Source organism: Notothenia coriiceps, unplaced genomic scaffold, assembly GCF_000735185.1.
Source record: "Notothenia coriiceps isolate Sejong01 unplaced genomic scaffold, NC01 NC01_scaffold00004486, whole genome shotgun sequence".
Taxonomy (NCBI): domain Eukaryota; kingdom Metazoa; phylum Chordata; class Actinopteri; order Perciformes; family Nototheniidae; genus Notothenia; species Notothenia coriiceps.
Window position 1 is genome coordinate 306,401 of NW_011337187.1, and position 16,243 is coordinate 322,643.

The following is a 16,243-nucleotide window of genomic DNA, read 5'->3' on the forward strand; positions in this document are numbered from 1 at the left end:
AATGACGCTCCCTGCTGGATTTTTTACAACCCCATCACTCTCTCATAAACGCGCTCCATCCTGCTCCAGCTTCATTCGAGGTGCAGGCTCGTGTCACATGAGTCAAAATACTGGCCCAGAAAGTATGTACTGCCCGTACAGATCATGAAATGTTAATCATATTTCTGTCGTTTAAGCCATCATGGAAAGACAAACAGAAGCAGAGAAAGTAATGACAGGTAACAAAAGCCTATATGACCTTTATGCCACAGTAGCAGCACAGTAGATCCTAATTGGCGTTGTAGTTGTGATCACACATGTATTTGCAAAACTACATGGCTGATCTTAGACTGTGTATGTGCTCCCACCCTGCCATCAAAAGCATTGTTGTCTTGTTTTCTGAGTCATGTTGTCTCTTTGTTTTTTAACCTATTTTACTTGCCGTGTAACTAAGGTCGTGACCGTCACTGTGAACCAACTACAGTATTTGATAAGCTCCAATTCTCACCAGCACTTAAAAGAGAATAAAAAGTATTACCACCATAACAAACTAAATAATATCTGGTAATAAGAAATAACTTATCCCATATTATGACAAAACAGTATTGTGTAATGGAGTATTCTTAGAAACCATAGGCCTCCTGGAAGTTTATTAAATAAAATATACATCAATGAATGATCTTGTTTTGTTTATTTATCGCATAGGGCAAAGAAATATATTGTTATTATTAAGTGGCCTTTAAAATGGTACAAAAGTGTTTTCCTGGAGGCAGATGTAGCCGTTATTAAGATGTGGTTTGAGTTTAATTCTGGTAACCTGTATTCTGTCTCAGGAAATAAATAAATTGCGTACTGATCAATGCTATACAGAAATAAATATTAAGATATTTACGGTTGAACCTTCGCTTATATTGACCTTTGTTTAAGGTGTGTTTAAATGTACAAAATGCACCATACTATTGGCAGCACTGTGCACTGCTAACACTGCACATAAGGCATGGAATTTGAATTGACATTACTTATATTGTCATCTATACAATACATACATTACTCACTGAGAGTTGCTTGTGGGTTCTCTGAGTTCTAGGCATGAACGCATCCACACTAAAAGAGGAGGCCATATGAAGACTCAAACTGACGATGAGGTGGACGACCTCGCCACCCTAGAAGTTCTGGATGAGGTAAGAAAGTTCACAATCTATACATATAAACAGCTATTTATCTCAATACAAAACACTTATAAAGCCAAAAGGAAATAGCCACTTGCAGTAAACTAATTAAAGCCAAATGGGGTAAATGGTAAACAGTTGTCAGATATAGCACAGCTATAACAAATACTATCACATCATGTATTTCTCTATTTTAAGGCTGTCCTTTTTAATCTCACCTCAAGTCCATTTTGTGAGTTCTCTGGAGCTTTCAATTGTTTTACATAAAAGTCATCAGCATAATAAGTTTCAAAGCAGAGGTGCAAAGTGTATTCGTGTACCGTGGATACTGCAGGCAGATCAATATCAATCTATCAGAAGAACAGCTTAGAACATTTTAAATCAAGCATCTATATTTTGATGACGACTAACTAAGCAATCTCTATTTGCTGAGAAGACGGTGTGATACAATCAAATCTTCACAACAGATGCTAAATAGACAGTGAGAGTTGGATTTGTAAAAATAATTTTCCTTCATTTTACAAATATCGAAAAAGATAAAGCATTTTTGTGCTGGTCGTATTGATGTGTCTCCCACTGTTAACTAGAACATTCAGCATCACTTCCCCCTGGTCACCTGATCTGCTGTCAGTGAGAAATACACTGCAGTATCTTTTGCACAAATAACATTTAGAGCTATTTATCACTTCTGAGCGCTGCATTGACGTCTTGAATGATACAATCAGTCTCAGTTGCCAGCGGATATTTCCACCCATCCTTCAAGATGAGGAGGTCTGCTAGTGTGAGGGAGACAGTGCTGCCTTGCTGTTGTTTATCTACCTGTCCTGGCAGTGTGAAGACAGGAGAAAAAAAATCACCGTTTGAAACCAAGACAATGCATTAACAGGCGTCCCAGGCCTTGACTTGAGTCTGGACGTAAACTGTATAGTTATTTATAATAATGTGGTTGGATTATTGAGGAAACATTTTATACCTGTTGTGTGAATCTCTTTCAGAACACGGTCACAGAGCAGCTCCAGAGTCGCTATGTACGAGATCAAATTTACACATACGTGGGAGACATTCTCATCGCAGTCAATCCTTTCCATAAGATGGAGATATACACTCCTCAGGTTAGTGGATATACATCCGGTCTTTGTGTGTTCCTTTGTCTATATGTGGTCAATGACGCAGTGAATGAAGCTTAGCATATCTCATTAGTTCCTCCGCAGCTCTTCATCTGGCTGCTTCACATTTGGCCTCACCTGCACACACACACACACACACACACACACACACACACACACACACACACACACGTCAGCCTCCGTCATACCTCACTATCTGAATTTTCCTCATGAAATCTTCATTATGTTATCCATTACATTCATATTCATGTTTTAAACTGCTTTCTTCACAGTTCACTAAAGTGTACATTGGGGCTAAGCGCACAGCTAACCCCCCACACATCTTTGCTGTGGCCGACGTCGCCTACCAGTCCATGGTGTCATACAACACAGACCAGGTAATGTGGCAATACTCAATGATTATTTAATAGCATCCTGAGTGCTGGAAGTTTCTTTAAGATCAATATCTTTTAAGGCTATTCAAGTGCTAAACAGCTTTATGATACATACAAAATATATCATTTTTAATAGTGATAAAGTAACAGCGGTAGAATTAGTATGAATAGTTAAAGTCTGATGAATATGAGTATCATCTTTTGGGTTATATTTATTATAAAATCTTTCACTTTGAATGTCAGTTAGAGCTTAGACATATTTGAACAGTTGTTCTCTGACTCTGTACACAGTGTGTTGTGATCAGTGGGGAAAGTGGAGCTGGGAAAACAGAGGGTGCGCATCTGTTGGTACAGCAGCTAACAGTTCTTGGAAAGGTGAGTACTAAATACTGTCAATAACATTAACGTCATTCCCAAAAGGGATTATTCATGAAATGAAATCAATTAGAAACCATCTAAAGGATAGGCCGTTTGTATGAATGAGTTTCTGAGCAGCAGGGCATCAATTACCCAAAGTAATGCGACCATTTGGTACTAAAAAAAGAACCTCCACCTACTCTAACTAACACACTCTTAATATGAGTGTAAGACTTCAAGCAAGTTCTAAGGGATGCCATTCATGATTTTCTTCCAAGTTGAAAAGAGAGTTCCCTTTCAATTCACCCTTTTCTAAATAGAGAAATGAAATAAGCAATGGCAGTTCCATTTATGAGAGAAATAACATGAAGATAAAGGCACATTGCTTGATTATAGCATTATATATTCCACCGTATTGACTTCCCAGTTACTTATGAGGAATCCTGTTTTATTCAGGCCAATAATCGGACACTTCAGGAGAAGATCCTGCTGGTCAACAGCCTGGTGGAAGCTTTTGGAAACGCCTGCACCGTCATCAATGACAACTCCAGCCGCTTTGGGAAGTACCTGGAGATGAAGTTCACCTGCGGAGGGACAGTGGTCGGGGCGCAGATATCCGAGTACCTGCTGGAGAAATCCAGAGTCATCCACCAGGCAGTGTAAATATCACTTATTTTCAATTCCGTCGATGTCTTTGTGTAATGTAAGCAATCTTTTCTGACATTTATATAAATGTTATTGTGTCTCTGGATGTTTTCTGAAAGAACATGGCAAAGAAGGTTCTTTGTATGCTTGCTGATCAGGTATCAGTGTGTAATAGCTTGTCTACTCTTCTTTTTACTTCTACGTCTCCGTTTGAAACCAGTGGCATTTACCTTCCACCTGCACTCCAGTCAATCCATCTTTTCTTCTTATCGTGTGCCTGGGGAGCGGAACAGGTCAAGTGGAGGGGCTAGCTTATTTCCTGCTTTATCAAAGAATGTGGTCTTGCAAGTGTCCGCAGCGGAGCTTCAAAGGCAGACTCAAGTATCTCATTAGAAGAGAGACACGCGGTTCAGAGGGTTTGATTTGGCTGCCAGCATTGTGTGTAGCTACACTTTTCTTCAGCCTGTTATGCATACTATTTTTTAAAGAAAATGGCAAACAAGCTGAATTCATGTTGGAAAAAACAAATTATTGCTACAGTAAGTGGCTGCCATAAGTCCCTCCTGCCAAGTACACAGGTTCAATTTCGAACTGCAGAAAGTTTAGGCATGCATTCTCCTTTCAACACGGTATCTCTGGATTAAAGGCAATCGCCCCTAAAAATATATATTTTTAAAAATGTTTTCACTGGCTGCTTACTGAGAAATCCCTTGACTTAAGGTTATTTAACAAAAACTGAAAAATATAACTATAAATGTTCCCATACATAATTGTTCACCAATCAGTTAATTCAGAGATTTGATCTTATTGGGCTTAAGCTAACATGGCTAAAAAGATGGTCGTACACTAGCTAGTGTATGCAATGTTAATCATTCATGTATTAAATACTGCTCTCAGGATCACTGTAAAAACTCTTTCAATGCATTTGAGCCTGCAAGCTAACTCATTAATGTATTGTGTTATATTTCTGATTTGTCTTGTAACCGTTTACTACATTTCTAGTAATAAACTTCTGAACTGATCATTATGCGTAAAATCTGTGAAATGCCTCTTTAAAATCAAATCTGAAAACGTTTCAGCCTTATCAGAGGTACGACTTGTCTACGTGTTTAGTTTTGTTTGCCTGTTCTGTATTTGCCTTTCATTGTCTTTTTTGCTAAACAGGAGTAATATTCGTCAATAGAGTAAAGGCTAAAATAACATATCTAATGCTTTCAGGACCTTCATTTCAAAGCTTTGTCTGTTTGTGTTTTCCACAGAGGGGAGAGGAACTTCCACATCTTCTACTACATTTATGCCGGCCTGGCTGACAGGAAGAAACTAGCCCATTACAGGCTCTCCGACAGCAAAACACCTAAGTGGGTTTGACATCCCTCAGCCCTCCTCTTAAACAATGTTATTTTCTACTCTCACTGCAAACCTCCTGCTTACTAAGGCCGCAATCTTGATGTTTCTTTTTTTATCTGCAGGTATCTGTGTAACGAGCATATAAAATTAGGGCCTGACATAGTGAGCAACATCTTCTACAAGGAGCAGTTTGATGCAGTGGAGCAGTGTTTCAAAGTCATTGGATTCAGCCTGGAGGTAAAAAACGACTGCATCAATTACTGGCCAAAAAGCTGAAAGTGGTGTTTGACAGCATGACCTTGATTCCAACACTCATACAGAAGCACTCTCACACTCCTGTGTATATGGAAGACAACATGGAAGCATGTATACTATACAGAGAGTGCTTAAAAAAATACAACTGGACTATTAGTAGTTCCTAAGGTCTACTATATGGCATGTGACGGAGCATGAAGCCACAAGCACATGTAGGCAGTTAGCTGTTGGCATTGTGAAGGCTAATGAGGCTCAAAGAACTGATTGCCTCTGGGAACTGCACGTCAATAGTACTTATCCTGTAATCACTAGGCCGTACTCGAGTAACAACCTTCTCTCCGATAGTACATCTCGTCTTGCATAAAATCACAGAGTGCACTTGATCATTGCTGCAAGGTTATTTATTTTGAAACATTATTTTGAGGAGTTCGATTATTAGAAAAGTTTTCCTTGCTAAGAACTGCAGGGTGCACAAAGGAATGGAGGCTAGAGAAGAGCACAAAGAGTACATTTCTTATTTCAAATACCAATATGCATTAGTATTCTCTGAGACCTGTCCATTAAAAAAAATACAAGCTAGCTGAATTTAAGAAATAGGTCTTGCCTGACACCTACATACAACTGTATTCACGCTTCAGAAAATGCTAACGTGCTATAACTTTGTGAATGTGACATTTATAGACTCATTTCCATCCTGATATGTCAGAATGAGGTTGTAATAGGTACCTAACACTAGATAACTCTGGGGTTGTATCACTTCTGCAGGAGCTGGGCAGTGTTTACAGCACTCTGGCCGCCATCCTCAACTCAGGCGATATCGAGTTTTCTCCGGTTGCGACGGAGCATCAAACCGACAAGAGCAACATATCCAATAATTCTGTCCTGGAGAATGGTGAGAGGGATAGAGAGGCATGGTGCAGGAAGATGTCAAACCAAACTTTAGTCTGAGTTTCCTCTGCTACACACCCCCACTCCGCTCCTTCATCCTTCGCCTCTCTCATTAAACCTTTGTTTGGAACTAAATCATCTATCATTTCAAACAGGCAATTGTAGTAATACAGAAGCATCATTACCAAACATATAGGAAATGGTTTCCCTCCCGTAATGTATTTTCTAAATGTAGACATCTGTTCTGACTGATAATTTACAAAGCCGTCTACATTTTTATTTTTTATTTAATGTGAGCGAGAAAAAAAGGTACTTTGTTACTTGTACAAGGTTGGCCTTTGCACAGCCTGCATGTATTACTTGTAGTGATTCTACGTTACACATGTACACTTAACTTCCTTTTATAATGCGTCTTTTAGTGGCATCCCTGCTGTGTATCCGCTCTGATGAGCTCCAGGAAGCCCTGACCTCCCACTGTGTTGTGGCCCGGGGAGAGACCATCGTCAGGCCCAACACGGTGGAAAAGGCGGCGGAGGTGAGAGACGCCATGGGCAAGGCTCTGTACGGCCGCCTCTTCAGCTGGATAGTCAACCGCATCAACGCACTGCTGCGACCCGACTGCCAGCAAGGGTGAGATCACAAGCAGGAGGTGTGATGTGGTGTGTTTGCCTGAGATGAGAGCAGAAAGAGGTCATCTTAGAAACGTTTTTATCGAGGAAATAGTGTGCACAAATGTGAATCCTCTCTGGATAAATTATGATTTGATAATTACTTAGTTTTATTACCAAATAACTGCCAAATGAATGGCATCCCCATTATCTGCAGCTGTACATGTGGTTAGTGTGTATAAGCAACATATTAATGCACTCATAGTGCAACAATAATGTCACCACATAGCAGCTATGCATTAGCATGTTAGCATTGTCCTTCTAAATCACAATCGCAAGCTAAGATTAGTATTCAGCTCATATTAAAATAAAAATATTTTTCAGACTATGAATGAAATGTATTTTACACATGCAGCCTTTGAAAAGAAGACATCCATAAAGTATGCTTTATTTTTAAGCTTTAGGTTGAAAGTAGGCAGAAAACTCTTCTGGTGTTGACAAGTTATGAGGGAACAGATTTTGTGTGGTGATTAGTGGCATTGTTTCTGACCACTGATAATGTTTACCTATATATTGTTTTGGGCTCTGTCAACCTGCAGTTGTAATTCGACACAAAATCTATTAAACACATTAATGTTTAAGTAAAAAAAAGTATTACATTGAATTAACTTTTCATTCATCTCATCTCCAGAGATGATGAAAAGGGCTTGAACATCGGCATACTGGACATCTTCGGCTTTGAGAACTTTAAGAAGAACTCTTTCGAGCAGCTCTGCATCAACATCGCCAACGAGCAGATCCAGTTTTACTTCAACCAGCACATATTTGCTTGGGAGCAGGTAAAGGCTTGGCCCAGAATCCATCTAAAACTGTCACTGAATTCAACAAATGCTCTCTGAGGGTTGAGTCCTTCCTGGAAAGCACTTTCTATGCATTTTTCACCTTGGTACTACCTCATTTCCATATTAATAGTGATAACATGTCACCATTTGTCTCTCTGCGCTTTACGAGAAATGGCGAGGGGTAAAATATGCTGCTGTCTTTTATTACGGGAGAATGAGGATCGCGATTCTCCCTTTGTGCCGGCTCGTGGGTGTGTTTTGCCTTGGGGGGGCAGAGAATGGTTTGCTAATGTTAAATGATTTGGTCTCACCCATGGAGAGGAGCTATAAATCATCTACAACGAGGGTCAATTAGGAGTTGAAGACAGTTAGCGTTTGACTTAATCTCACTCCTGGGTATTGTTGGCACCAGGCCCAGAAATACATTTGTCCTATACTTCTACCATATAGACAAAGCATAGGGGGAATTCTTGGGCTATGACATTAAAAGCATTACGCAACTTCTCTCATTTTCAATTGAGCAGATTTCAATGTTTACATACAGTATCCACATGTGTGCATGACAGATTTTCTCATGTGGATCGTTTACTTCCCAGTTGGTAGGTCAGGCAAGAAAAAGATCGCTGATTGGATGTCATTTTTCACATTTTGTCCTTTTCTTCTCTGACTAGAAGTCTCCAGTTATGTTGGTGAGTCATAGGAGCTCTGAGTCAGTTAACCTGAGGTGTTATCTTAATATACACTGCAGCCCTAAGCCCAGTTTGCCCTCAGGGCCAGATTTATCTGAAGGGGGGAAGGGAGTGTGTCACCAAGTACAATATACCGCAACCAAGGGACAACTCTGTTCTGTTATTGTTTGCTTGGTAATGACTTCAGATGTGTACATTATAGGCTGAACAATCAGCATGACATAAAGAAAATACAAAATAAAAGATCAGAAAATGGCTGTTAAGAATACAAAATGTATTGAAAAAATACGCATTGCTTGTCAACTTTGCAAACAAACAAAAATGAAACCACAGAACAGGACCGACAGCATCTGACTGTAAAATGCTGGTCTGTCAATATACTGTAACTGTGCAGGACATACATAATCAATACTACCTATCTGTGCTTTTCCTTTATTACTCCTGCCACAAAGCACTCAAATTCAGGCTCAATTATGTTATGAATAGCAGTGATCCAGGTTACAAATAAAAGATAGATGTTCGTTTCTTTTTTGTATTGGGGTTTTGAGTTTCTTTATTTCCTTGGCCAAGGAAGTTATGTTTTCTTTGTTTGGTTTGTTTGTATGTTTGTCAGCAGGAAACAATGCTGGCCTTAACATGAAGCATGGACAAGTGGATTTGAATCAGTTGGGGATGTACACAACTTATTTTGTTACTTTTGTTAACAATGCATGATAGGAAAATCTGCCGAGTTAGAAAAGCGATGCCAGTTTAATTTTGGCAGATGCTATTTGCACCCGGGCGTCCGTAGCTAACAATACTATTTACACCCGGGTGTCCGTAGCTAACAATACTATTTACACCCGGGTGTCCGTAGCTAACAATGCTCTTTACACCCGGGTGTCCGTAGCTAACAATGCTATTTACACCCGGGTGTAAATGTATTTATAAAAAATAAAAAAATGTATTTATGGACATTTTGATAATTTCATTCCCTTGTGCTGCTGCGTCAAATTGTAATTCCCTTATGGTGGATGTATGCACATCTTATCTTAAGCACTGTAGCTATTTACACCCGGGTGTCTCTTCTTGCTCTTTCTACGATGGCTTGGTAAGGTTACCTGAACATCAGGGACAAAAAACACCTATGTTATATTGTGAACATGGCTGTAAGGCAATACATGTCCCACAGACCCCCCTTAGGAAAGGGGGTTAATTAATCTGCCACAACAGTCAGAAAGTAGTTATGAGACGTGATGATTTTTAGTAAGTTTATTTACAAAATACCACAACAGTAAACAGTGACTAAAAAAGTATGTAATTGTGCCCCAATGAGTCTATTTAATATGTACCCCCTCAGGCTTTTCATGTGGTCCTGCTGGACGCTGGCAGAATCCGCGTCTTTTAGCAGGGCATTCTGAAAAGACACAATTACACATGTATTTACAATATACAGTAGAAATTCATTTTACAAATGATTTCATGTCCCAACCTTGTGTGACTTTAAGTTGAACCCACAAACAAACAAAAAGACTCAATAAAAAGGCACTTTTAAAATATGTGCTTTTAAAAAAACAGTAATTTCCATCATTTTTGTATCTGAAACACAACATTGCACCATACTTATGTTATAATGGTCTTACAGAAAGAAAGGACTTTAACCAGATATACCATTTCTTTCCAGGATGAGTACCTGAATGAGGAGGTGGACGCTCGGATGATCGAGTATGAGGACAACAGGCCCCTCCTGGACCTGTTCCTGCAGAAGCCCATGGGGATGCTTTCCCTTCTGGATGAGGAGAGTCGCTTCCCACAGGCCACTGACCAGACCCTCGTAGGTCAGTGTCTCCAGATCATGATTCTTGGCCATCTGTTTTGGGAAGGATTCACTGTAGGCTATACAACCTTTATTTGCACAGAACATGTGGACTTCGCAGTAACACTTGTTGTCATTTGATCTCTCATATCTTAGTAATGTTCAGTACTTAACAGCCATCATTTGGGGCTTTTGGGAAAAATATAATTTAGGAAACAGAAGTTTTTAGTTGAGCACATTGTCAAAGACAACAGGCAGTATTTCATACTGAAGGTTATAAAACCACTTTTAGATAAGTAAATATAATAGTAAAGCATACTACACTTGTGAAATCATGCTGACATCATATTGGGAGTGGTTGTGGGGTTAACTATGTTATATTTCATTTGACATTTTAGAGAAATTTGAAGATAACCTGAAGACCAAAAGCTTCTGGAGACCAAAGAGGGTGGACCTTGGCTTTGGTATTCACCACTACGCTGGAAAGGTACTTGACATTTGATTTAATAATATGTGTGCACGCTGATTAATATGTGTTTTTACATCATTATTCTCCCTCTCAAATTCTAAGGTGATTTACAACGCTGCAGGCTTCTTGGCCAAGAACAGAGACATGTTACCAGCCGACATCATCCTGCTGCTGAGGTCGTCAGAAAATGAGCTCACTCGCAAACTTGTCACCCATCCGCTCACCAAAACAGGTAAAGAGGAAAGGAGATAGGGAAAGAAAAAAGGAGGAAGTTTGTATGCACTGAATACATACTTAACATAAAACAACAGGATATTGTTACCTATTGTATCAAGGCTTTCCTCTCTTATCCGCCAGGCTTTGTTTCATAAACACTGTGTTGGCATTGAGAGTACGTTTCTTTTGGCAGAGCAGGCTGCCAGCTGAATCGAATCACATAGTCTCTCTTTCAGTGTAGTCTTAAAGCTGTTGTTTGGAGCGTTTCACTCTTAATCAACAGTAACGCGCTTAAACGGAAATACTACTGACCCCTTTGCTATCTGCTCCATTTATCTCATCTCATGTTTCACCTCACTAATTGATCCGGACAGATAAGAATATGCCGTCCTCTTACTGTGAATGATCCTTCAATGTATATCCAACCCTTGCCTGGTGGTTAAGGGCAGTTTTTGTCAACTGACTCTCATGCTCAATTTGTTTATTCCACAGGCAACCTTGCCCACACCAAGGGTAAAGGCATAAACACAATGCGCAGCCCGCGGACCCCGTCACGCACCATCACCTTCGCCAAGGTACTAACAGCAATATCCGCATTATTACTGTGCTATCTTCCTCATCAAGACCTTACCTTGACAAGTTGTTCAATCTATTTTTCTCTTCTTACTGCCAGAACTCAAAACTACTTTTGAATTATAATCAAGCCCCTTTTGTCTTTTGAATGTTTTTAACTTATTTTTACTTTGATTATAGCGTCTCCTTTTCTAACCTTCTGTGTCTTCTTTTCTCCCTGCCTCTCTGTCTCTGCATTTCTGTTGTAAAAGATGGGAGTGCTTACTTTATACAATTCCTTTTCTTTCAGTGAGGTAATCAACATATTTAGGTAGTTTGTTTTTGTGTGTGTCCAGACACCTTTACTAACTTTAGATCTCCTAAACTATAGAAAGATACCCAACTGTAGTGGTTTGTATTTTGAATTGCTCACCCATAAATCCTGTTGCGTGTGTGCCACCTGTAGACACTTCCCCATCTTCATGTAGTCCTCAGAATGTAGAAGCCTTCCTTTATATTCATTTCCACATTGTTTGTTTGTAGCTCCAAGCCATATTGTTGGGGTTTAACGCTTCACTTTGGGTGTCAAAGCACTCATGCTGAGTATTTAAGTCAAATGAATGGCATAGTGAATCCACATTTTTCAAGTATTGCAACTTTAAATGTAGCATTTAAATCATTCAATAATCAATAGTTTATAGCCAATGGGAAAATCAAGACACACACACACACACACACACACACACACACACACACACACACACACACACACACACACATACTTGTTCGCCCAAAAGCAATTGATAGTAGCTACATTCAAATGAAGTGTGTCTGATTAGTTCTTGAATCTATTTCCATTCATCTGCATATGTTAGACAAAAAGCTCATCAAAGGCTCCGCTCTTAAGAGGCACAATGAGACCTCAAAATGCTGCAAACAGTATTAGGCTGATGGCTTACTATAAAGTAGTTTCCCCCTGGGTAACAGTACTGATAATGAGGTGGCGCTTGTTCAAATGTTACGAAATACTGTGCCGGTTAATTCATAAGTTTCGGTCTTTTTATAGAGATGTAGCATCCTGTGTCGTCTTCCCAAGAGCAAATGCTTTAGTATTTTTGTAGCTAATTAGAAGCACACTTGATTTGGCGCTTGTTTTTATTTTATTTATCCATCTTATGCATCTCTTTTTGCAGCCTTCTCGGAAATTAAAGCTCAACCCTGAAAAAACGGTGATTGGTGAATTTTTAAAGGAAGATAAAAACAATTTGATATCAACAATTCTATTGAAGATTTGACCCATGTTTAAATGTTAAAGGCCCCCTATTATACTGTTTTTCATCAATGCATTATAGGTCTCAGATATATACAAAACATGTCTCTGAAGTGTTTGGCTCGAAATACCAAACAGATCATGCATTGTAGCATCCCATAAACCCCTCTGTTTCAGCCCTGTTCCAAAAGTTCTGATTCTTTTGGCGCTTTTCCACTGCAGGACCTAGCACGGCTTAGTATGGTATGGTTAGGCCAGGCTCACTTTATCCTGCGTTTCCATTACAGTTTAGTAACAGGGGTAGTAACTATAGTAACGCAGTGTAGGCGAGGCGATTGGCTGTTCGGCGGGCGAAGCGACGCTGCGTAAAACTGCAGTGACGTCATCTTCAATGCGAACCACAAAACCAAAACATCAGCCGTTAGCTGTTAGCACTCAGACTGTCTGTGTCATGGCGAATACAGTCACTGGTAAACCAGTGACTGTATTCGCCATGACACAGACAGTCTGAGTGCTAACAGCTAACGGCTGATGTTTTGGTTTTGTGGTTCGCATTGAAGATGACGTCACTGCAGNACCTGATCTAGGGGGTACAACTCTAAACACCCATATGAAAAAGATCGGTTTACATTTTAATAATCAAATAAGTATATGAACATAACCAATAACCTACCATAGCCAATAACAAATAAATGTAGCTTATTTTATTTTTGTTGTTCATTCATATCTTATTTATTTTACCTAGTTAACATTTATTTATTTACAGTATGCATATTTTTGTATCTCTCCAACTTTAAACGATATTTTTGGTTTACTGTCCTATAGTATACATTGGAATGATTTCAAACCTGTTTTTATTTATCCTAATAATTATAAAGGAGTGCCTTGGAAATATATGTTTACATCATTTGTGGTCAAAACGTTTTAGACCCACTCAGATAACTTAGACAAAAATTATTCTAAACACGCAGAGAGTCCTTAACCTCACTGAGCCTCTCAGTCTGACAGGAGAGCTCTCCTCCACCCTGGTTGTAGAAGCATCTACTTCTTATATCCGTTAGCGCAGCTAGCACCAGATTCTAATAACAACAGCGCCGGTACCGGTGCGCCCTCTCCCTTGCTCGCTCTCTCGCTACCACGCCCGCACTTTGGCTGTGAGCTGCGGGCGCCTGATAAGCCAACATCCCCCACTTTCATCACTTACAGCGCCCACCGTACAGGGCAAATTAAACGTGTAACCGGGGTGAAAAGGGTGTTACATTTACTTAATTATGAATGTTGTTACATCAAGGCCGAACATTTGGATGAGCGCCAACGGTCAAAAATGTTTTTTCCCTCCCAGAGCTACCAGCGCAGCGCCCCCCAGATCTGTTGCCCTAGGCGACCGCCTGTGTCGCCTATGCCAGTAAAACAAATACTATATATTCTTTTTGGTTACCTGGCTGGCGCCCCCTAGCAGCGGCGCTCATATTTCAGCAGCGGTGCTGCGCCGCCACTATTTGTATATAGGGGAAACACTGAAACACTGAACACAGGCTTTATTTTGATGTGAGTGTTGTTGGGAAGCCATTGCACAGAGTGAGTGAACTAGGTTCTGCTTTGGCCTTTTAAGTACAAAACAAATCTGCAGTAATCTTTGGTAAATGTTGGCCTCAATGTTTTGCTCAGTGACATTTAAATTGAGACTATCGGGGCTTGAAGCCAGATCTGGAAGCATGCTCCCACTCACTTTTACCAGCCTGTATTACAACATATTACAACAAAACCATAGGTTGCAACAGGGATTTGTAACTGTGATTAGCCCATGGTGCTCTTCAATAGATCCAAATTAATCCGGTGCATCAATGACAAGCATATTAGCAAAAATCATTGTACAGCTGCTCATTTTGAGCGGACTCTAATTGTCTTTTTGGTTAAAATAAGGTCATTTGAAACTAACTTGAGAGGGCAAAATGAAGCTTGTGTTGATGCTCCCTTCAAACAAAACAGTTACAAACCTTAGTCTTCCCCATTGCCCAGTTTTCCAGCTTGGCCTTCTCCAGTATTGCAGCGCATGATTCCTGAGTCACAGCCGGCTCCTCATCAGCATGGAAAGCCAAGATGTAGTACCTGTAACAGTCAGAGAGATCAGATGAACACGAAAGTAAACGCCTTTTGATGCAACATTAATTTATTACTCGACATCCTTCTGTTAAGTGCTGACCTCTTCATGAAGTTAGCAAACACAATGCGGTGAGAGTAGCCCTGCCGTCTGATCTTGGCAGTCTCCAGAACTCCAGTGTATCGCAGCTGAACCAGAACCTTCTCCCGGTCAAACTTATTGGCTTGGCGATCGTTGTTTGGCTTTATACAGCGCACAAAGTGGGGCTGCCCTGCCACCATCTTGGATAGCAGGTCCATCAGAGAGTACTAGAAAAAGTACACGAAGAATTCATCTTTTTAAGCGGCTTGGGTTTATGCAACAAAGTTGGTAACAAGAGAAACACTGAGAACGTTTTAGACATTTTAAACCAAATTTGAGCAAAGTAATCAGAGAATAAAGACATAAATCTTACCCTGAAGTAGGAGGCCACTGTCTGTGTTCTCATGTTGGTGGTTTCTCTCGGGTGGTAAGGCGTGTCCACTGGATCTCCCTGCTAAAGAAAACAGACAAAAAGCTATTCAAATATCACAATAATGTATGGCATGCTGTTTGTCTTTACAGACTTTTATAACCTCATGAGAGAAGGGGAGATTTTATTATTAAGTCAAGCATTAAAGGACAGAATAAGGAAAATTGCCTAATACTAATGTAGGGCTAAAGTGTGAACATGTCACATATTTAAAGGGGAACTATTATGCAAAATCCACTTGTTCATATATTTTGTACATAAATATGTGTCCCCTCTGTGTAAAGAGATTCTGAAAGTTTCAGGAAAAAAGATTGGCCCATTTTTTGTCCTGATCCATTTATATAAAAACCTGTCTGAAAATGAGCTGATCAGATTTTGGCCACTTTATGATATTATGCTCTGCAATCGGACTAGCTAGGTTAGAGGGGTAAGTCTTTTTTGTGGCGTTACAAATTTTTTTCCAAAAAGGTTGACGGCAGAACAGACGTCTGAACCAGGTTTCGTATTCAAGTACAGAAAAAAATGATGGCCCATTAGTCATGCCCACACAGGCTTATGAAGCCCGGAGTAAGACGTTGTGGCACATTAATGTTGAATTTAGTGCCAGGTTTATAGCAAGTAAAACAACAGTCGAGACTCGGGGGAACGGTCGCTAATGGAGAGACTGTAAGGTCGGGTCAGGCTCACCAAGTTGCCAGTAGAAGGTCAATCGTTATGAGAGCCGCGGCCCGAGAGCAAACCCTGGCCATTTCTTTGGAGCTAAACTCCCGGTCTTTAATCCAACTTTTTCATCGGGACTCGTCCTTGATGGGCTCAACCTTTTTTCGGTTTTTTTTCCGGACGACGGTCACCTTTTTCGCGGTAAACAGACCAATGAAATCTTCACTTTTATTCCTCGCTCGGTGAGGGTGCGGGGAGGGGACCCCTTCTATAAGAAGGCCCGAATTTTTCTTTGTGTTACCACGAGATCCTCCTGCTAAGTACCACTAATTCTTACACCCCCAATGTGAACCCAACCCTAACCCGATTACCAATGTGTTCGGTTTTTT

General features: G+C 40.1%; 1 protein-coding gene across 1 annotated transcript in view; it reads left to right on the top strand.

Moving 5' to 3' along the window:
* Nucleotides 1-16,243, top strand: part of myo3a (myosin IIIA) — a 64,264-nt gene that overhangs the window by 26,028 nt on the left and 21,993 nt on the right. Inside the window, exons 9-24 of the mRNA XM_010767617.1 lie at nt 177-218; nt 1,061-1,160; nt 2,144-2,260; nt 2,548-2,652; nt 2,941-3,024; nt 3,463-3,665; nt 4,911-5,009; nt 5,121-5,235; nt 6,019-6,145; nt 6,561-6,771; nt 7,441-7,588; nt 9,944-10,097; nt 10,474-10,562; nt 10,647-10,776; nt 11,253-11,335; nt 11,585-11,626. Coding sequence (XP_010765919.1) covers nt 177-218; nt 1,061-1,160; nt 2,144-2,260; nt 2,548-2,652; nt 2,941-3,024; nt 3,463-3,665; nt 4,911-5,009; nt 5,121-5,235; nt 6,019-6,145; nt 6,561-6,771; nt 7,441-7,588; nt 9,944-10,097; nt 10,474-10,562; nt 10,647-10,776; nt 11,253-11,335; nt 11,585-11,626 — 1,849 coding nt within the window. The remainder of the gene's footprint in view (nt 1-176; nt 219-1,060; nt 1,161-2,143; nt 2,261-2,547; nt 2,653-2,940; nt 3,025-3,462; nt 3,666-4,910; nt 5,010-5,120; nt 5,236-6,018; nt 6,146-6,560; nt 6,772-7,440; nt 7,589-9,943; nt 10,098-10,473; nt 10,563-10,646; nt 10,777-11,252; nt 11,336-11,584; nt 11,627-16,243) is intronic.